Source organism: Geotrypetes seraphini, chromosome 1 (genome assembly GCF_902459505.1).
Source record: "Geotrypetes seraphini chromosome 1, aGeoSer1.1, whole genome shotgun sequence".
NCBI lineage: Eukaryota > Metazoa > Chordata > Amphibia > Gymnophiona > Dermophiidae > Geotrypetes > Geotrypetes seraphini.
In genome coordinates this window covers 538,792,742-538,815,532 of record NC_047084.1, presented here as the reverse complement: position 1 = coordinate 538,815,532, position 22,791 = coordinate 538,792,742, and the positions used below count along the sequence as shown (strand labels likewise).

General features: G+C 44.0%; 1 protein-coding gene across 3 annotated transcripts in view; it reads left to right on the top strand.

The window, feature by feature from the left end:
• Positions 1–22,791, top strand: part of EPB41L4A (erythrocyte membrane protein band 4.1 like 4A) — a 536,698-nt gene that overhangs the window by 254,876 nt on the left and 259,031 nt on the right. For all 3 annotated transcript variants that reach the window (XM_033929128.1, XM_033929127.1, XM_033929129.1), the window contains 3 exons: positions 43–163; positions 11,103–11,190; positions 21,555–21,643. In XM_033929128.1, coding sequence (XP_033785019.1) covers positions 43–163; positions 11,103–11,190; positions 21,555–21,643 — 298 coding nt within the window. The remainder of the gene's footprint in view (positions 1–42; positions 164–11,102; positions 11,191–21,554; positions 21,644–22,791) is intronic.

Below are 22,791 nucleotides of genomic sequence, written 5' to 3'. Positions count from 1 at the left end.
AATATGATGTCTTTTCTCTGGGTTTTTTTTTTTCTCGTATAGCTGAACTGGGAGACTATGATCCCTATAAGCACATTACTGGCTATGTGTCGGAATACCGCTTTGTTCCAGATCAGAAGGAAGAACTAGAAGATGCCATAGAACGGATACACAAGACTTTAATGTAAGAATTCAGGCAGTGAGTTTCACTTGCAGTTAGGGTGCTTGGACAAGTGTGAGTGATGGTGTTTGAGACAATAAAGAGACATTGTTCTGCTGGAGATCCTGACTACATGACAGTGAAATGTAACAGATTAGAGAGTAAATATTCAAGCCACCCACACTTTTATATGCTTCCTAGGTAGTTCTTTTTACCTAGAAAGTATGTACTAGTAGTCAACAGAAAGCTATGAAGATAAATTTGCTTTGATGATTATGCCTATATGGATTTGTTCCTCCTACCTAAGTGGGTAAATGTCCCATTGGAAACCATGCTCATAGTTTTGATTGTACAAAATTATGGGGGTGGGGGTGGGAAGAAGGATGAATATTGTTTTCTTCCTCAACCAAATTTTGCTTTCTGGAATGCCTCAAAATAATGTGTATAGAGGGTGGGCAGTAATTGGAGGCACTGATAAAAGAGGCAATGGTGGCGCTACAACAGGACAAAATAAACCAAAGAAAAGTGACCAATTAACTTGCACTACAGAATCAATTCATCTCCTGATTGTTGGGATAAAATCTGTCATAGCTAACAGAATGGGGTGGGCCTGACCAATATGTTGCCCAACACAGCAACAGCAACTAGAGAGCTTGGGAGTGGGGCTAAAGATATGCCCTGCCGCTTAAATCTGTAGGGAAATATGTATATTGTAGTTCTATTAGTGCAGGTGTTGGGCTGTTTTTTTATTAGGGCTTCTGTTTAGTAATTGCTTTGAAAATTCTATGGGGGTCTGTGATATAATCATATAATAACAATGTGTGCATCATTTTTTTTTGTGTGTGTGTGTGGATTCTAATATTGCTGTATTTGGTGGTGGTTGTGGGGGGTGGTGAATTTACAATTAATTAGTTTTGTAATGTTTCAATTGGTCAATTTTTTGTTATCATTAGTTTTTTTTTTTTCAATCAAAAGGTCCATTTTTTTTCAGGTAAAATGCAGATTTACCAATAAAGTGTCTTTCATTATTTTCCTTTCTATATATTGTATGAGGTAAAAGAAGCTTAAAATACATGTTCAAGGGGGGGCGTGGCCGTGCAGAGCGCAGGGAAGACGTGTTTCCCCTGAGCTCCGCTGTTCTCCCTCTGCACCGGCCCTTTTGAACAAGATTCTCTATGCGAAAATACCCCAAATTGCTTCATAACCAGCCAGCAATTATATGGACAAATTTGTCCAAAAAGGAACCCCGGAGATGGCAACTAGAGGCGGCAGAAAGGAGCGCGAAAAACCGAAGCCGGGAGTGGGGGCCGAAAACAAAATGGCGGGCGCCCCGGAGACCGCGGAAGCCACGTGCGAGGACATGGTCGCACGAATTACGGAGGCGGTGGTTCTGGCACTGGGGACTAGGCTGGATCAGGTTACCGAATCCCTGGCATCACTCTCAGCCTCAGTGACTACCTTCAATAACCGGGTGACTGAGGTGGAGCAGCGTGTGAGCACTACCGAAGATTCCCTCACTCTGGTGCAGGAAGAACTGCGTCAGCTCAAATGTACAGTCCAAGGCACATCAGACAAGCTGGAAGACCTGGAGAATCGCTCCAGGCGAAATAACTTACGTTTGGTAGGCATCCCAGAGACTGTGCTGGATTCTGACCTACATACAGTGCTGGAAAAATGGCTAGCGGAGGAGCTGCTTTTAGCCTCTACCTTCGGCCCTCTCAGGATTGAGAGGGCTCACAGACTGGGCAGAAAGCAGGAGGGGTCACCTAAACCCAGAATAGTGATTATACGCATCCTGAATTTTGCTATTAAGGATTTGCTGTTGAAGAACTTTAGACAACGGAAAGAACTCTTATTCCAGAACCATAGGATTCTGCTGTTTCAGGACTACTCGGCGCAGGTGGCGGCCCTGCGGAGAGGCTATTCGCCCGTCTGCAAAATCTTGGTGGAGAAACAGTTGCGGTTTACCCTACAATTTCCAGCCAAACTTCGGGTTCTTTACAATGGACAACCTGTAGTGTTTGACACGAGTGCGGCGGCCCGCGCGCAGCTGAACGCCTGGTATCCTGATTTGGCTGCTCGCACCTGAAGGGGCGCGCTGGCTCCTGGCGTCCAGTGACTGGCGGCCTAAGGCTGCTGAAGAACGGGTGAGCCCCTTTCCAGGGCTTTCAGTGGGACTGCCTTGATGTATGCTGTTTCTATGGCTCTAGGGTCTGTGAGACTATGTTCATATGCTAAGTGCTGGCTTATCAGTACTCACTAGATGGGTTTTTTCTAAGGGGCTTAAGGGCTGCACTCGGTGAGGACACCCGGGCTTGTTAACTTAGCTGGGATGGGGAATAGACATATTTATGTGTTAAATTCTGGTTTACTATGTTGTGCTTTAGAGATGGGAATATTTGGGGCACTGTTTATATGGGTCGGGGGAGGGGGACTGGGCCTCTGTAAGCCCTCCATGGCGTGGTGGTGGTATTTCAAGGGGGGAGGTAGGGTGGGGAGGGGTTGTGAGGGTCCTGGGAGGGGGGGGGAGGGAGGGGATGTGTGTGGTGTTGACGTGGACATGGATGAAAGGGGATTGGATGGTTGGTTGCTAGGGGGAGGGCTGGGACTCCTGGCAACGAGTTTCTCTTTCTATGGTTTGAAAGTGGACATGAATTTTGTGTGGGATGTCCCCTAAGAGAGGAGTTCGCTGTGTGACGTGGAATGTTTCGGGAATCAATTCTCCTATTAAGAGGACTAAGATTTTACAACATTTAGCAAGACACCAGGCAGATATTGTGGGGTTGCAGGAGACTAAACTTAGTGAAGTAGAACATGGTAAATTGAAAAGGTCGTGGGTAGGGCAATGCTTTTCAGCCTCTTCCCCTAAGGCAAAGGCCGGGGTGGCCTTACTGATCCATAAAGCGATACCCTTTGAACATTCCCGAATTATTTCAGATCCAGATGGCCATTATGTGATAGTTCAGGGCAAGCTATCCCATAGGCCGGTGCTTTTGGTCTCAGTATATGCTCCCAATAGTGCCCAACGAGCCTTTTACAAGAAACTTTTGGGGATTCTGATGTCCGTCTCTCTGACGCCGGAGGTCCCTATGATATTCTTGGGGGACTTTAATTCTGTTTTGGATCCCGTATTGGATTCTGTCAGGGGAGACCTCCGGCCGTCGGGTAGATCTGACAATGGGCTAAGGGCGTGGATGGATGCTTTGAATTTGGTGGATGTTTGGAGAACTCTGCACCCTGATGAAAAAGACTACACACATTCCTCTAGAGCACATGATTCTTCATCTAGAATTGATTTTGTCTTCTTGTCTCGCTCTTTCTTTTCAGCAGTATATACCTCAGAAATAGGTGCGCTGGTCATTTCTGACCACACTCCGGTGTGGATGGATGTGAACTTGACAGGGGGCCAACAGGGTGGAGGGGGTAAATGGAGATTTCCTGTAGCATTGTACTCAGACCCTGAATTCAAAACTTTCCTTGAGCAACAGTGGCGAGATTATGCAGAATTCAATGGGGAGCATATTGGGGATGGATGTCTCTTTTGGGAAACAGCTAAGGCGGTGCTTAGGGGTGCGGTGTTGGCATATTGCGCTCGTAAAAAGAAAATGTTGGCGGCCAGGATTCTGGCCCTTGAGCGCAAGGTTAGGGAGAGCAGGCTTTTGGCCCTGCGGTCCCCTACGGGATCTCATAAACGGGAATTTCGGATGGCGCAGTCGGCGCTCCATGCCCTTTTACATGAACGAGCCCAAAGGACCCTCTTTTACTATAAGTATAGGTTACATCGCTTTGGCAACAAGCCGGGTAGAATGCTGGCTCAGTTAACTAGGGCGCGGAGGGGGTCTTCTTCCATTACCTCTCTCAGGGAGGCCGGGGGACGACTAGTGACAGCACAATCCCATTTAGAACGGCTCTTTGTTACATTTTATAGTAACCTTTACTCGGCGGAGGTGGTGGATAAGGATGTTCAGATTCAAGACTACTTAGACTCTCTACCCCTACCGAGCCTTTCAGAGGAGGATAGAGACAGATTGGCCACCGTAATTACTCGGGAGGAGGTATTGGGGGTACTAAAGACTCTTCCTCTCTGTAAGTCCCCGGGCCCGGACGGTTATAGTGGGGAGTTCTATAGGATACTCCAAGGCTATGTGGCGGACCCGCTGCGAAACTATTTTCAACAGTCAGTGGACGGGGGACAGTTTCCGATGGGATCCAATCGGGCGTTGATAACAGTTTTACCTAAACCTGGTAAGGACCCGCTTCTGGTGGAGTCTTACCGCCCTATCTCACTTATCAACGTTGACTTAAAAATTTTAGCCCGAATAATGGCTAATAGATTGGCCCCTATGGTTCCATCGTTGGTAGGGGTGGAACAAGCGGGTTTTGTGAAGGGGAGACAGGCAGGTCATAATGTCCGTAAGCTCTTGATTGCACTGGCCCATTGCACTTCCCAGGAACAGCGAGCTCTGGCTATTAGTTTTGACTCCGAAAAGGCCTTTGACCGGGTGGAGTGGGCTTTTCTGTTCCCCTTGTTACAACGATATGGGATTGGGGGGTTTTTTATGGGGGCTCTACAAGCACTATACTCCAATCCGGAAGCTGCGGTGCTGGTCAATGGGCAACCATCCTCGGTTTTCTCTCTGCGGCGAGGCACTAGGCAGGGCTGCCCTTTGTCCCCACTACTTTACATCTTATTTCTAGAACCTCTATTATTGGGTATCCGCACCCATCCTTCGATCGTGGGAGTGGAGATGAGGGGCTCATCCTTGAGATGCATGGCCTTCGCGGATGATATCATGGTCCTCCTCACCGATCCGGTTGCTCATCTTTCCCCTTTGTTGGACCTGTTTGATTCGTTTGGAGCACTATCGGGTCTGAAGCTTAATGTATCTAAATCTGAGGCTTTGCCTATCCATTTAAGTATCGCGCATAATTGGTCAGATTTCCCCATGAAGGAGGCCTCCTTACAGGTAAAATATCTGGGAGTTTTCATCCCAGCGTCGTTATCTCGCCTATATGAGATCAATGTCCGACCCCTACTTCGACGGTCTATTGAGAGCCTCCGCCTATGGGGAGCTCTGCCAGTCTCCATGGCAGGTCGAATTTTCTTATATAACATGATGATAGTGCCGTGTTGGCTCTATTTGCTACAGACTCTGCCGCTTTGGTTGCGCCGGGCGGATCTAGATGAGTTATATGGAGCCCTGCGGATATTTTTGTGGAGGGGTCGGCGGCCCAGATTGCCCCTGAGTGTATTGATGCTACCGGAGGCACAGGGCGGATTCGGTCTTTTGGACTTACGAGCTTATAATCTAGCGTGTGGTATGAGACTGCTCCGAGATTGGTGTTTAGAGAGCTCTTCCTTCTTGACATTTACCGTTGAACGGGACTTTTTATATCCGGTCTCCGGATTGTTCTTGTTGCATGCCCCATCGGCCCAGTTAGACCTAATACAACGGAGACACGTGGTATGGGCATATATGAGAATCATCTGGAAATTGCTTTGTAAGCGTCTGAGTATACCTTACGATGCCTCTCCACTGTTGCCGCTTACCGGGAACCCCCTGTTCAGCCCGGGTAATGACAATCAGGTATTTCGACTTTGGCATTCGCGGGGAATTCGGAGAGTGGGAGATGTTCTTGATGACCATGGGGTTATTATATCCGCCGAGGGACTGATGTCCTTATATGGGTTAGATCGAGTGGATACGTTTAGTTATGGACAGCTTCGTCACTATATTGCTGGGCTTAAGGGGGCTGACCGATGCGCAGCGGCGGCTAAGAGATTGGGTCGCTGCCTAGCATTGGGAGAGGATTCTGCTCCGCGCCTGCGTTTTTATGTTACTGAGCTGGGGCTGTTCTTGTTTTCGGAGAGGGCTGTTTTCTTGGCTGGGGCATGGAGCGCTGACCTGAACTGTACTATTACACCCCATTTGCTTTCCCATTGTTTTGGTTTCCTGCGCTCCCTTTCCTGCAATATGATACACAGAGAACAGGAGTATAAATTCCTTCAGCGAACGTACATCTCCCCTCGGAGAGCTTACAGAGCGGGCTTTGCGGAGCACGAGCACTGTCCCAAATGCTCAGTGACTCCCGCCACCCTGGGACATATGTTCTGGGGATGTTCTCTCATACAGGGTTTCTGGAAGCGAGTGTGGGCTTTTTTGTCCTCCCTCTCCCTTACGCTCCCAGCATGTACCCCGGAGGTAGCACTGTTCTACGACGGAACGGCTCTCTCAAATTGCTCTGGGGGACAAAAATTGTTGGTGTTTAAGGCTCTACTCCTGGCTAAGAGGACCATCTTAATATTTTGGCGGGCTTCCTCTAGCCCATCCTTTCCCCAATGGCAGGGGTCCCTATTTGAAATGGCGCTGATCGAGCGTAAGATGGTGGGGTCCCATGACGAGAGTAGGTGGGCCAAATTTCAGGATGTGTGGGAGGGGTACTGGATGTCCCTCTCTCATAGGGAACGAAGCATACTATTGAATAATTGAGCGATGGGACACTGAGGTGGGGGTGGGGGTCCGTGAGCTCTGTACTTCACAGGGCCTGTGCTGGGACGTATGTCCTGATTCCTTTTCGCACTCTCTTTCTTATTCTCTTTCTTTCTACACTTTACTTGGTATGTCTTCTTGCCAAGTGTTATGCACCACACGGGTCTGGGTTTGGGTTGGGGTTGGGTTTGGGGAGTTCTTGGGGGGGGGAGGGGAGGAGAAGGAATAGACGGGAGGTTCACATGGAGGGCGGATTGGGGTTAAGAATAAAATGCTGTATTGGGCTGTTTTGATGATATCTATTCATGTATTGGCGATGCTTTTTGGGTTTTGTTTCAATTTTGATGTTGCTGCCATATACAAGCTTGATGTTGTACTGTCTGATATTTTTTATGCCCAATAAATAAATATTATATATAAAAAAAAAAATACATGTTCAAGGTTTTCGTGAGACAACATAACCCCCCCTTTACAAAACCATAGCACGCTTTATAGCACTGGCCATGGTGGTAAACAGCTGTGACGCTCTTAGGAGTTCTATGAGTGTTGGAGCTGTTACCGCTGCTACAGTTTTGTAAAAGGAGGAGAAATATTTTAAAGTGAGGTCACAACCAAAGACATGACTTCTCTGTCAGAGGATGTGTAAGTCCTGCCCCCCTCCCTTGCCCGGGGCCTGGGGTCCTGTTAAAGATTATATACTTTGTAGCAGCAAGCCAATATTAATATTCATATATATTCATAAGTTGCATTAAGCTTTACTTTTCAGCTAGTTCAAACTGGTTTGTTCCATAGTTCATTTTTTCTCTTAGAAGCCAGTTTTCTTTCTTTCCCATCTGTCATACCTTGATAAGTGATAATATAACTCAAATGGGAAGGGGTAGAGGGGTTCAATTCTTTGCTTCACCTAAAACGGCATTTTCTATATGCAGATCTCAGTGTTACATCCAGGCCTGTCATCCAAGTTTATCTGGTGCTTCATACCACCGCTAGGCTTATACATACTATCTCTGTTTTGCAAAACCTGTACTCCTACAAACTAGCAGAACTGTTGCTAGGTAGATATGTAGGAAGCCCAACTTCTTTTTAATGAAATTTTCTTTCTTTTGAAGTGTTAAGACCATATTAATTTCAATTAATTATTTCCAGTTAAAGCAGTTAAGCCAGTATCTCACTCCTAAGTTTTTTTAGCTTTTTTTATTTTGCAGACTTTTTTCCAACAACATAAGACACACTTCATTATACAGCAAACAGTTAGTTCTGTTTGAATTATTTACTTTCTAATCATCTTCATCTGCTCGTATAATGTCCTTTCCACCGTATAAAGTTTATTCCAAAACTAGAATTCAGTCAGTATTTTTTTTAAATTCACATAGAGGTTCCTCCAGTTACCTTCAACATTTGAATCCCCCCCCCCCTAAACAACAAGATATAAAGCATAGGCTGCATGCAGATCTCTTTCTCTGTTCATCAGAGAATAATTAACCATCTAATACAGATGGAGTTCATACAGGACAGATGTACCATTCAGGATGTAGGTTCTCCACTGTAGCGTCTTCTGGCAGGACTCTAAATTTGCTGTGTCACTTCACATACTGTATATGTCCAGTAACTCTGAACCGTTACCTTACTCTTGAAGCGCACACTGAGCTATTGATCAGAAAGTACTTCGATGCAACATCATTCCGTTTATTGGTGCAAGCCTCCATACTAAGCATACTCGACTACTGCAACATCATTTATCTGGGGTCTTTCAAGAAAACCATTCAAAGACCACATAACCCCCTATTACCAAAAACTTCACTGGCTGCCCCTGGAGGCAAGAGTCCTGTTCAAATTTGCCTGTCTTTGTTTTAAATCTGTACTTGGCACGGCCCCATCATACCTGGTCGCACATTTCAACTTGGACTGCCCCAACAGACCTACATGCAGAGCCTGCCGATACAAAAGATACCTAGACAGAACACTTGCTTTCCAAGCAGGCCAAATGAATAACTGGCTGAGCAACTTAACACACTCTTCATCCTATCTAAGTTTTAGAAAACTAGTAAAAACAAACTTGTTCAACTGATTTGTAACCTATACGCTCCCTTTGTCCTTTCGCTTTACTCCATCTGATTTTTACCACGATATCTCATTCCTGATCCGTTCTCCGCCTACATATATTGATGACTGTCCAGCGCACCTATTCTCGCTGATTGTTTGCAGCATGTTCCAGCCCTCTTTTCCCTGTATACGCTTCATGTACTTTAAAAACTTACTTTGTACCTATCTTCGCTGATTGTCCAGCTCTTCTTATTGTAAACCGTCTCGAACTACTATGGCTTTGGCGGTATATAAGAATAAAATTATTATTATTATTATTATTATATATATTGTACATGTTGCCTATTACTGTAGGTTCAATACCAGACGGGTGAGATTTTTCCTTATGATAGTATGTACATACATAGGATTGTCTTTCAAATACTCCATAAACAGAAGATCATGCTCAAACATCTGTGAACTTCCCTGCACATCCATCCATTACAGTGCATACGGGATGAGAGATACATGGGTATTAATAACCCCCACATCTGAAACATGATGGTGCATATACCTTTCTTTCCTTGATTACTGAGGAAGATTCTTGAGGTCTGGTGAGCCAGGTTCAGCCTAGGATCTTTTTTCTGAACTCTTGGATGATGTCACAGCATTGTACAAACCAAAAGTGTTCTCAATAGCAGCGCCAAGTGTAAAGTCGCGTAATCCTGCAAAGAAAAGAACCTCAGAAACCTGCTCAGAATCTGCCACAAGGTAAACTTTAGTCTGAGACTTATCAATTCAGGCTTTCTATCTTAGGTTATGAAAAACCTTCTAGTTTTTTTTATGAAACAATACCAATACAGTGAAATAATGCCTTATGAAAGATAATCTAAAGATAATTCAAACAGTGGTAACCCCTTTGTCAAATCAATGGAGATAAGGCAAATGACTCTTATCTAACATGCCATCTGATGGATCTGGATAATATACAAACTGTGAGATAACTTATCTTAATATTTTTTTGTTCTCAACAGGACCTGTTTCACTGATGAAATCAGCTTCTTCTGGGGATAATCATAAAACAGTTTGTTTTCTTAATAATCCTTTAGTGGTAATCCCTTTCAGGATTATATGACTTTACCCTTGGTGCTGCTATTGAGAACTCTTCTGGTTTCTACAGTGTTATACTCAGGGGTTCTATTTCCATCTCTATTAAATACTGAATGATGTCACAGCATCCCTAACTAGAACATGAGTCTAGAGATCATGGTTGCGACAACCTATGGGACTTCCATTTTCCATGAGCATGAGTAGCCAAGCAAGAGGGATGATACCTTGGGGGGGGGGAGGTGCTTCCACTTGTGGCAGCATTTCCCACATCCAAAGTAGAGAGTTGCATGGGGACAGAAATCCCACCCATCCCCGCCCGTCCCCGTCAGGATCCTCTCCGTCCCCACCCGTCCCCATCAGGATCCTCTCCGTCCCCACCCATCCCCGCAAGGAATTACCTCCATCCCCGCCCGTCCCCATAAAAAGCAGCAATTACTTCTGACAGGATCATCAATTCCACAGTTTCTTTTGTGTTTGTGCTGCTGTTTTCCTTGTGGAATCTCTTTGGTGGAACCCTTTTTTTGTTTTCCATTCAGGTAATTAACTTATAAACCAACCCCCTCTTTTACTAAGGCTTCCAAAGTTTTCCATCCCCATGGGAGTCCCGTTGGCTAGAGGGGGGTCCCCATGGGAGTCCCATGGGTTAGGGGGGGATTCCTGCGGGAACTCCGCGGGACCCACGGGATTCCCGCAATCTCCGTTCCCGTGCAGACCTCTAATCCAAAGCCCAAGGCAAGAAATTGGACAAGTTATAATGGATAGCATGCAACCATGGAATGTAAATCAAAATAGAGCAACAAATGGGTTACTCTGCTAGAAGAGTGCCCATCCCATTACACAGATGAGCTGCTCTGTATAGGAATGCTTGCAACTTGCTCTGAAAAAGTTAACACAGCTGGAGGTCCTCTGGCAAACAAAGCATGATCTCTTTGGAAGAGTTGTCTCTTGCTGATGTGGTGGTAATGATGTGTGGAAATCTTTTTATGATTACTGACCTGAGAAAGTTAGTCTTAGGATGAGTGACAAGAGAAAGCTAGGATCTTGTACCATGGGCAATGAAAGATATATTTGTGGTTGACATTTAAAGGAATGTAATATATAACATGACAACCTATAAGACAGAAGTGATGGATGAAACTAAAAGAATACAGTTGTACCTGGGGGGCGCTATGAGAAGAATGGAATAAAAAAGAAATTGAAATAGTGTGTCGAAGCAAAACATAGTAGGCAGGTAGGCATACATCAGTTCAGCCAAGTAACGTAGCTGAATTTTAGTAAATCAGATTTTACTGTAAAAGTGCCAAAAATAAAAATGAGTCTTATATGCTGCACTCTTTCAGGGGTCAGGTTCCTGCTGAGGCAGAAGCAAATTACCTCACTGTTGCCAAATCACTGGAAATGTACGGAGTCGATCTCCATCCTGTTTATGTAAGTAATGTTGATTTGAACTTAGTCATTAAGGACTGCTAACACTTTTGAGGGCACACGATTGCATTTTCTAGTGAAATATACTGGAGTCTATATTCAGAAGGGTTTAACTGGTAGGAGGGGATCCTGCCTGGTTAAAAACCTTTGACCAGCTGGTTGCCAATATTCGGCAGTACTTAATCAGGTAGTGCTGTTGAATATCACCGTTAACAGACCGTCCCCTAACCATCTAGGTCAGAGGGAGAGTGGAGTTAGGGCAGAGCAACAACTTTAGCCAGTTAGTGGGGACATTCAGTCAACTAACTAGCTAGTAGATAAAGTTAGGACAGCCAAGTTAACCAGGCATTGGTCTGAATATTGACTGGTGCCTGGTTAATTTCCAGATCAGTAGACATTACCAAATATTCAATTCTGAGAGCCATGCATGCCTTGAATATTTGTGGTTAGGACAACCTATGGCTAGAAACGGCTTGCAAGCTGCTTATCATTGCGGGCTGAATATTGCCCCCCAGTAATTAAAAGATGATGAGCACCCAGTATCATTGCTTACTTTACAAATCTTTGCTTTACAAAACTCCAGCTTTCATTTATAAATCATTGATTCCCTATACCTCAACTAGACTACTGAGGTCTAATGATCAACATTTACTAGTTATTCCCTCACTTAAAATTATCAACACACGGCGATATTTCATCTTTTCTGTCACAGCCCCTCAAACGTGGAATTTCCTCCCTATTTGCTTAAGGGAAGAAAGCAATTTGGATAACTCTAAGAGCAAACTAAAAAGCTTTCTTTTCAAGGATGCATTTGATAATTAGAAAACTTGACTAGGAGTTTCATTCCAGTTTTATAATTTCTCAGAGGTTTATTGTTCTTTCCCTTCCTATTATTTTTTTACCATAATTGTCTTCTCTCTTATCACCAATTTGTACTTCTTTTCCCATCCTTTCCATATGTTTTAATATGTTTATAAAGTTAGTCTTCAATATGTTTTCGTAAGGTCTAGTTTTTTGTTTGTTTTGTTGCCCCCTTAATTTTGTAATTTTACTGATATGTTCATCGCTTAGAATTTTGAATAAACGATCAATCAAATTTATAATAAATTTGAAACTTGAATATCGTGTTACTGTCCAGTCATGAAATCACATTCTGGTTCATCATCTTCCTATAGACAATGTGAAAGTGATATGGGAAACTGATTGCTGTCTGCCTTTTTATAAAATGAGTTTTTGATTAACCCTGCACATTAGGGTCTAGGCCACAGGTGTCAAAGTCGGTCCTCGAGGGCTGGAATCCAGTCGGGTTTTCAGGATTTCCCCAATGAATATGCATGAGATCTATGTGCATGCACTGCTTTCAATGCATATTCATTGGGGAAATCCTGAAAACCCGACTGGATTCCGGCCCTCGAGGAGGGACTTTGTCACCCCTGGTCTAGGCCAAACCTAGAAGTCTTTATTTACTCCTAACTTTCTTCCTCCTGAATTATTTTCATATTAATATATACTGCCTTTTATGCCAGGCAAATCAAAGTAGTTTACAATCATAAAGAGTAAAGTTAAGAGAACATAAATTCAGTGACTTGATGGAAACAAAATAGAGCTGCCTAGTTTGGAGAAAAAATAGATGAAAAGAAGGGAGAGCAAACAACTAGAAAGAGCTCAGACAAGGACAGAAAATTAGAATACAAGGGTAACATAGTTGTCATTACTGAAGACCTCAAATGGATCTGGGTTTTTAGCTTACTGAGGGGCCCTTTAGCTAAAGGGCGTTAAGCCCTAATGTGCATTTAACACGTGAAAAAAATGTTTAATACAAAAGAAGATAAAACGTTCTGTGCTAATTATCCAGTTTGCATGCGCTAATGGTGCGTTATGTATTTTGTTTAAAATATTTTGGGGAGGAGGTGTGTTATGGGCAGGAAATGGATGTGGGAAGTATTAATTAGCTAATGTGTTTGAACTAACTGGATAACGCAGACATAATGCGGGAGCATTAAGGTCCAGATTCTATAAATGGCGCCTGAAGTTAGGCAGCTAGATTGGCATGCTTAGGTGCCTAGATGGGCTAACTTGATTTTCTTAATTATCTTAATCAGCATGGTTAATTGAAAGCACCATTAAAAACCAATTTTAAAAAGATTAAAAAATAATTAGCTGGTAGGCGCCTATCACTTTAAGGAAGGCATCTACACGGAGGTGCCTACCAGCAAGTAGGAGTGGTTACAGGATGGATTTGGGGACAAATTTTGGGTGTGGTTTGATCTAGTGCCTCACTTAGGAACCTCATTTAGGGCAAGAAACCCTGGCCTAAAGGGCAGTGCACTTAAGGATCCAATGCTTACTGACACCTAAGACCACTTAAGCACTACTAGGTGTGATTCTCTAAACGGTGTCTAGCAGATGATTGACAATTCCGCTCAATGGCACCTGGAAATTAGTTGGCGTTTATAGAATCAGGGCCTAAATGCCTCTTAAATAGGAAGTGGTAACTGCTCTTGCATTAGTTTTTTTTGTTGGTTTTGTGCACTAATGGAAAAATGTAGTGCAGGATCTGCCCCCCCAAAAAATATATATATATTTAAAGATCTCTAAACATTGAAATGCTAAACATGGGCTTACTATGCAGGAAACTCTCGCGTTAAAAAGCATTAAGCCTAGACCCCACCCATTCCTCTGTAACACCAACAAACTTCACAGATTAAAACTTCTATCATGAAGTGGTTGCACACACTATTAATACTCTTCCTAGGCTTCTTAAGTTTAGGAGAGGTTAAACTTATACATACCATTAACAGCTCTTACCCAACATAGTATCCTACATATCATAACTTTAGATCAAGTGAAACCTCTACACACACAAATTTGCACGCTATGAACTACTCCACAATTCCATCCTTACAATTGTCAATGGCCAAGCTACAAACAAAAAAGAAACCCAAAACATCCCATACCAGAACCCACTCTATCCTAAGATACATCCACATTACCAACTATCTGGCATACACATCAATGCCAGATCAGTAGCCAACAAGCTACTATTATTAAACAAATGGATATTGTCTAATGGCTTAGGCCTTGCTTCAATCTTTACGGAAGAAGATGTAAGAGATCTACCTGAACCAAAAATGGTTTTCAAGGGTGATGATGCAGAGGAACTGAAAGAAATCTCAGTGAATCTGGAAAAGTTCCTAACGGAACAGAACAAATGCAGGTAAGGCTAGACTAGGGCACTGGTCTTTGACTTAAGGGTCACTGCGTGAGCGGACTCCTGGGCATGATGGACCACTGGTCTGACCGAGCAGCGGCAAATCTTATGTTCTTATGTATATTGACAAAAAAATGATAAATCACCTGGACCAGATGGTATACATTCCAGGTTACCAAAAGAACTCAAACATGAAATTGCTGACCTGCTATTAGTGATCTGTAACCTGTTACTAAAATCGTCTGTAGTACCTAAAGATTGGAGGGTGACCAATATTACAACGATTTTTTAAAAGGGTTCCAGGGGAGAAACACTTAACTACATGGGTCAATGATTGGCTGAGTGGCAGACTTCAGAGGGTGGTAGTTAACGGTACCCTCTCTAAAACATCGGAGGTGACCAGTGGAGTACTGAAGGGCTCAGTCTTGGGCCCGTTCCTTTTCAACATATTCATAGGGGACCTAACTCAGGGGCTTCAAGGTAAGATAACGTTATTCGCTGACGACGCCAAACTATGCAATATAGAATATGCAATATTCAATATATAGCATATGCTTAATATTAGTAGTAGTATTATATAGTAGTGCTTAATATTGCAATATGCAATATATAGAGACGGCAATTCACCTGATAGTATGACACAGGACCTACATTTGTTGGAGATTTGGTTCTCGACCTGGCAGCTGGGCTTCAACGCTAAGAAATGCAAGATCATGCACTTCGGTACCAGAAATCCGTGCAGAACTTACACCTTGAATGGTGAGACCTTAGCTAGAACTTCAACAGAACAAGACTTGGGAGTGATCATCAGCGCAGACATGAAAATTGCTGATCATGTGGAGAAGGCTTCATATAAGGCAAGATAGTTGTTAGGTTGCATCCGCAGGAATTTCATCAGCCGGAAGCCTGAAGTCATAATGCCATTATACAGAACCATGGTGAGACCTCATTTGGAATACTGTGTGCAATTCTGGAGGCCACACTACTGAAAAGATGTGCTGAGAGTAGAGTCGGTGCAACGGATGGCCACCAGGATGGTCTCGGGGCTCAAGGATCTATAGTACGAGGAAAGGCTGAAAAATTTGCGGCTGTACTCACTCGAGGAATGTAGGGAGAGAGGAGACATGATCAAGATGTTTAAGTATATTACCGGCCGTATCGAGATAGAAGAAGAGATTCTCTTTCTCAAAGGACCCTCAGCCACAAGAGGGCATCTGCTTAAACTCAGGGGCGGGAAATTTCAATGCGACACCAGGAAATATTTCTTCACCGAGAGAGTGGTTGATCCTTGGAACGAGCTCCCGGTGCAGGTGATCGAGGCAAACAGCGTGCAAGAATTTAAGAGCAAATGGGATGCCCATGTAGGATCCCTTAGAGGGTTAAGCCAAGGGAACCTGTCACCAGGAGTGGGATCCCTAGGATAGTAGACTTGGGGGTGGGTCAGTAGAGTGGGCAGACCTGATGGACTAAGGCCCTTATTTGCCGTCATCTTCTATGTTTCTATGTTTCTTTGACCAGTAAGCCCAATTTCAGTGCCAGGCAAAATTGTTCAAACAATTATAAAAATAATAAAATTGTGAAACATGTAGATGAACATAATTTATTTGAACAGAGTCAGCATGAGTTCAGTCAAGGGAGATCTTGCTTCACCAATTTGCTTGACTTCTCTGAAGGTGTGACTAAACATGTAGATAAAGGAGAACTGGTTGATGTAGTGCATCTAGATTTTCAGAAAGCTTATGACAAAGTTCCTCATGAGAGACTCCTGAGAAAATTAAAGAATCATGGGATAGGAGGCAATGTTGTTGTAGATTAGGAATTGGTTATCGGATAGAAAACAGAGGGTAGGGTTAAATGGCCATTTTTCTCAATGGATGAGGGTAAATAGTGGATTGCTGCAGGGATCTGTACTGGGACCAATGCTATTTAACTTATTTATAAATGATCTGGAAATTGGAATGAAGAATGAGGTGATTAAATTTGCAGATGACACTAAACTATTCAAAGTTGTTAAAATGGATGTGGATTGTGAAAAATTGCAGGCAGATTTAGGAAATTGGAAGAGTGGGCATCCAAATGGCAGATGAAATTTAATGTGGACAAATGCAAAATGATGCACATTGGGAGGAATAACCCAAATCATAGCTACCATATGCTAAGGTCCACATTGGGGGTTAATACCCAAGAAAAAGACCTGGGTATCATTGTAGACAGTACGAAGAAATCTTCTGCAGTGTGGCAGTGGCCAAAAAAAGTAAACAAGACTCTAGGAATTATTTAAAAAGGGATGGTTAATAAGACTAAAAATGTTATAATACCTGCATATCGCGTTATGGTGCAACCTCACCTGGAGTATTGCATTCAATTGGTTGCCTTATCTCAGAAAAGATAGCGGAACTAGAAAATGTTCAAAGAAGAACGACTAAGATGATAAAGGGGATGGAACGTCTCTCGTATGAGGAAAGATTAAAGAGATTAGGGTTCTTTAGCTTAGAAAAGAGACAGCTGAGCAGAGATATGATTGAAGCAGTGGCGTACCAAGGGGGGGACGGGGGGGGGGGGGGGCGGTGCGCCCCGGGTGCTAGCCCTAAGGGGGTGCTCCCAGCCTTGCCGTTCAGCCCCCCCACCCCCGAAGGACCGCTCGCCCCACTGACCTTCCTGCACCACCTGTGAAGCAGCCCGCAGCAGGATCGCGAAGTCAGCGTCAGCGATCCCTGCGTTGCTTAGGCGCTGCTTCCTGTGCCGCGATCCCGCCCCTCCTCTGACGTCAGAGGAGGGGCGGGACCGTGGCGCAGGGATCGCTGACGCTGACTTCGCGATCCTGCTGCGGCTGCTTCATAGGTGGTGCGGGGAGGCCAGGGGGGCGAGCGGTCCTTCGGGGTGGGTCGGGGCATCAGGCCTTCAGGGTGGGGCGGGCGGGCAGGCAGGCAGGCTTTCAAGGGGAGGGGGTGACAGGCAGGCAGGCAGGCCTTCAAGGGTGGACAGGCCTTCGGGGGGGGGTGCAGACCTTCAAGGGGTGCAGGCCTTCAAGGGGAGGCAGGCAGGCCTTCAGGGGGGGTGCAGGCATTCAGGGGGGTGTAGGCCTTTCGGGGGGTGCAGACCTTCAAGGGGGTGCAGGCCTTCAAGGGGGGGGGACAGGCCTTCAAGGGGGGAAAGGCAGGCAGGCCTTCAAGGGGGGGACAGGCCTTCGGGGGGGTGCAGACCTTCAAGGGAGGGTGCAGGCCTTCAAGGGGGGGTGCAGGCCTTCAAGGGGGGGTGCAGGCCTTCAAGGGGGAGACAGGCCTTCAAAGGGGGGAAAGGCAGGCAGGCCTTCAAGAGGGGACAGGCCTACAAGGGGGGGAGAAGCTACAAGGGGGTGGGACAGGCCTTCAAGTGGGGGACAGGCCTTCGGGGGGGTTCAGGCCTTCGGGGGGTGCAGACCTTCAAGGGGGGGACAGGCAGGCAGGCCTTCAAGGGGGGACAGGCCTACAAGGGGATGGGACAGGCCTTCAGGGGGGGTGCAGGCCTTCAAGGGGGGACAGGCAGACCTTTAAGGGGGGACAGGCCTTTGGGGGGGACCATGATTTAGAAGTACACGGAGGGAAGGGGGTATTCAAAGAGACGTGCATATGCCAAACTTTGGGGGGGGAAGAAATAATGGGTCTGAAAATAGAGGAGAGGGAGAGAGATGATGGACCATGGGATTTAGGGAGGGAAGGAACAGAAAGGGAGAGAAATTGGACACAAGGGATGGTGTGGAGGAGGGATAGAGATACTGGATAGGAGGGTAATTAGGAAAAGAAAGGGAGAGATGGTGGACTCTGGGGTGGTGGGGAAGGAGGGAGAGATGCCGGATGAAAGGGTATTTAAGAAAAGGTGGATCTGTGGAGGGAGATGAAAAAAAGGAAAGATACCAGACTTCCTGGGAAGGGAAGGGAAATGGAAAGGGAGGACAGAGTTGGCAGATGGATGGTTAGCATGCAGAAAGAAGGAGACCCTGGCAAGCAAGATATCAGAAGAAAACCAGAGCCTTGGACCAACAAGATTTGAAATATAACCAGACAACAAAAGGTAGAAAAATTAATTTTATTTTCTGTTTTGTGATTATAATATGTCAGATTTGAAATGTGTATCCTGCCAGAGCTGGTGTTGGACTGCAAACCTGAGCTAGGATTTAACAGAGAGAGGAAAAGTCCTTTTTGTTTCTTTATTTTATTTACACCACAGCGCCAGTGTGGTTAGGAGAAGCCAAAGGGGGTGAAAAAGCTATAAAATCCACCAGGAGTTTTGAAAAAAATCACCCAACTGGGCAGGAAAATCGAATTGAAAAACCAATTCAATAGGCTAAATCGAATCAAAAATTTTTTTCCTGAATCTGGCAGCATTAGTTTGCGCTACTGTCTTAGACTTTAGGACCTGGGATTGGGGAGAGATGGCATCCTCAGTACTTTATAATGCAAGTGAAATGAAGATTTGGTCAGACTTTTGAAGGGTCTGCAGAAAAAAAATATTGTATAGGCCGGGGACATGAGACAGCAGGAAATGGGAACTTTTCTTCCTTCTATTTTTGTGAATGGAAAGGCTGAGGATGTCAGAGAGTTCAGTTAAAATATGTGCTTTATAAGAAAATATAATAATGTGTTTTATAAAGTTTATAGCATAGCTGGCCTACCCAGTGAGGTGTTCCTAGTGGTGATGGTGGCAACGTGTCAATGTGTTGAGAGGAAGAGGTGGTCTGGGAAATTCTGCTGAGCAAACTCCGGGCCCATTTCCACCCCCCAGTTAGTCCACTCCACTCAACTGGTTCACACACTGAGTGGGTCTTTGGGTGTTGTTTTGGGATCTCTTCCAGTGGTTTATCTCCTTCTGGTCCAAGGAAGGAAACTTTGTTATCCTTAGCATTGACCTACAGAATATGTTTGTAACAGCGCTGCTTGTGTGGCATTAGGCTATGTAGTGATCGAAAGAAAAAAACAGACCTTTGCACATTTTTGCACTATATGGTGGGTGTATGAGGACATTCACATTTCCTGCACAGCTAAGTCCATGTGAAGTTACCTTGTGCTGTATTTGACATCTAGCAAGGTCTCTGTTTGAAAGGAAAGATCTAAACTTAAAAATGAAGTGGCCAGAAGTTATGGTAAAAGCAGATAGTGTAGCTGGTTTTAAGAAAGATTTGGACAAATTCCTGGAGGAAAATTCCATAATCTGTTATTAAGACATGGGGGAAGTGTCTGCTTGCCCTGGATCGGTAGCATGGAATGTTGCTGCTCTTTGGGTTTTGACCAGGTATTAGTGTCCTGGATTGGCTACCATGAGAATGGGCTACTGGGCATGATGGACCATTGGTCTGACCCAGTTAGGCTATTCTTATGTTATGTTCTCATCTGTAGGGGCCTTTGTTTTCACTTCTTATTTTAATGTATTTTTTTTCTGGGAACTTATCAGTGTTTTTTATAATGGGAACAAAAATGGAAGAGAATTAATGTGTGTGGGATGAGGGGGTAACTCATTTCTTCAGCTAAATAATTCAATCCACTTCAAACAGACATAGGAGAACTCACGCACCATTCACACACCCTCCAACCAAAAACGTCAAAAGAAAAAAACTGTTCGACAACCTCCTAGCCATTCGAGCTGCAACACTCGACCCCCCAACTCTACAACCAATTGACATCAACCACAGACTGCAAAACCTTCAAAAAGAAATAAAAACCCTTCTATTCAAAAAACACGTAAAACCGAACTAACACAATCAGAACTGTCCCAAGCATCACTCCATATGTGCTTCTGATGTCATGACAATTCAGACATAATTTATGTTATGTTATGTTTGGAATATAAGAAAATTTTCACTGCCTGTTTCTATTCTGACCATTTATTCTGTTTCATGGTCATTACAAAAAATATTTTTTTACATAGGGGGGGGGGGTGTCAAAAAATGATGAGCCCCGGGTGCCACATACCCTAGGTACGCCACTGGATTGAAGTCTACAAAATCTTGAGTGGTGTAGAATGGGTACAAGTGGATCAATTTTTCACTCTGTCAAAAATGACAAAGACTAGGGGACACTTGATGAAATTACAATAGGAGGAAATATTTTTTCACTCGGAGAATAGTTAAACTCTGAAATGTGTGGCCAGAGGTTGTGGTAAGAGCGGTTAGTGTAGCTGGTCTTAAGAAAGGTTTGGACAAGTTCCTGGAGGAAAAGTCCATAGTCTGTTATTGAGAGAAGCCACTGTTTTTGCCCTGGATTGGTAGCAAGGAATATTGCTGCTATTTGGGTTTTTACCAGGTTCAAGTGACCTAGATTAACCAATGTGAAGACGGGCTAGATTGACCATTGGTCTGACCTAGTTAGATTATTCTTATGTTCTTTTCAGAAATCCGACTTAAAGACTTGACCTGTCCAGAGTTACCCCATCTCTTTCCACCAGGATATAGTATCATACAAACACCAAAGTCAAAAGAAGTGTGGAGATGGGCTGGCCTTAATCTATAAGGGCTTTTTTAAAATCACCTTAACAGACTCCTTGATCTTTCTGGAACTTGAATGAATGACATGCAAATTGGAAGATAAATCTGATATGTACTCCAGCATCTTTGGTATTCTTCTAGTTTATCATCCTTTCCTAGGTCTCGGTCAAATGACACCACAAAATTGCAAGAAATTATATTGAACTTGCCAATATGCAAGATTAATTATTCTAGGTAACAGTGTGGGGCAAAAACCCATGCAATGGCATACTAAGACCACTTTGTACTGCAGCTTAATAAAAGGGCCCCTAAATTATTTGTTGAAACTCGATTTGGTTTAATGTTTCAAAAACTAAGGGCCCCTTTTACAAAGCTGTGGTAGCAATTCCCGTGTAGCCCATTTGGTTTCTATGGACTGCGTCACTTTTGCCATGACTTTTGCCATGGCTTTGTAAAAGGGGCCCCTAAGCCAAGAACAATATAAAATAAGCATGACTTCAACAAATGCAACAAAAAATGAACAAATCTACAAAATAATAATCTGCCAGCAAGGGTGCAGTAAACCGGTTACACATTCATAAATGAACATTAATGTGGATAGCAATTGAAAGAATTCTGTATATACTACTGTTTGCTTGATGTGTAGATAAGGATACTTTATAGAAAAATTAAAGTGAATTCTGTCTTTGGCTTTTCCAGGGAGAAAACAAGTCTGAATATTTTTTAGGTTTAACTCCTGTAGGAGTTGTCGTCTACAAGAATAAAAAACAAGTTGGAAAGTATTTCTGGTATGTATAATTCAGTAGTAAAGCCTAAGTTAAATATCTTGGGTTTATGTGAAAAATAAATGTTGCTAAGTGATAGTCTAGTATACAGCAGGCAGTGTGAATGTGAAACTTAATATTCATAAGTTGTGGAAAGCACTGTAAGGCCTGGCTGTTATATTTGGTTTTTATTTAGAGCAATTGTTCTGTGGCTGTGATGTTTACATGGGCCGTGAAACTACTGTGAAGTTTCCGTGTTGTTGGGTTTAATTTATGGGTATGATTTTTATTTTATGCATCATATTGCGGATTTTATTTCTTCCCACTGCTTGTGGGTTTATTTTTGTAATAATTTTGTCAAATATGTATTGTAATTTAATGTTAATGTGTATTCCACCTTGACCCTTTGGACTATATTTTCGAAAGGACATGCAAAAGAGAACTCCAATGTACAAGTCAGGATATGTGAAATTTCCATATTTTAGGCTCTGCAAACATAAAGCCCCTTTTAAAATAGCAGTAGGGCTGCAAGTCTCAGCCCCTCTATGTCCAGAGCAAACAGCAATTTGTCCAAGACAAAGTTGGACAAGTTTCAAGACAAAGTTGGACAAGTTTCAAGGCAAAGTTGGACAAGTTCCTGCTAAACTGGAATGCACGTAGGTGAGGCAGGCTTATTTAGAGCACTGGTCTTTGACCTGGGGGCAGCCGCATGAGCGCACTGCTGGGCACGATGGACCACTGCCATGGACCATTGCCCAGCAGCAGCAATTTGTATGTTCTTATGGAGGAGAAAAAAAAAGTACTTCCCCTCTCTCCAGATAGAAGTTGAGAGCAGCTTTCTAAAATCAGTGCTCCCTGATTCCAGCATCAGTGTATCTACTTCATCATAGCCCTATCTTGATGTCAGCCTCCCCATCCCTTTCCATCAGCCATTCAACAACCCTCTCCCCTGCCATCACCTGAAGCTCAACAGCAGTGACAATCCTCCCCCCATCATCATGCAATCCCTGACAGCCTTCATCAAAGTTCACCTCTCTCCCTTCCCTTGAAAACCCCCATGACCGACCATGAGTTTGACATTTCGCAGCCTCTTTCAGGGACCTCCCCCACTCTGGGACTCAAGGCCTTCAAAAAATAGATGTTGAGCTGCTAGGCCCCTGAGCTATGTTCCA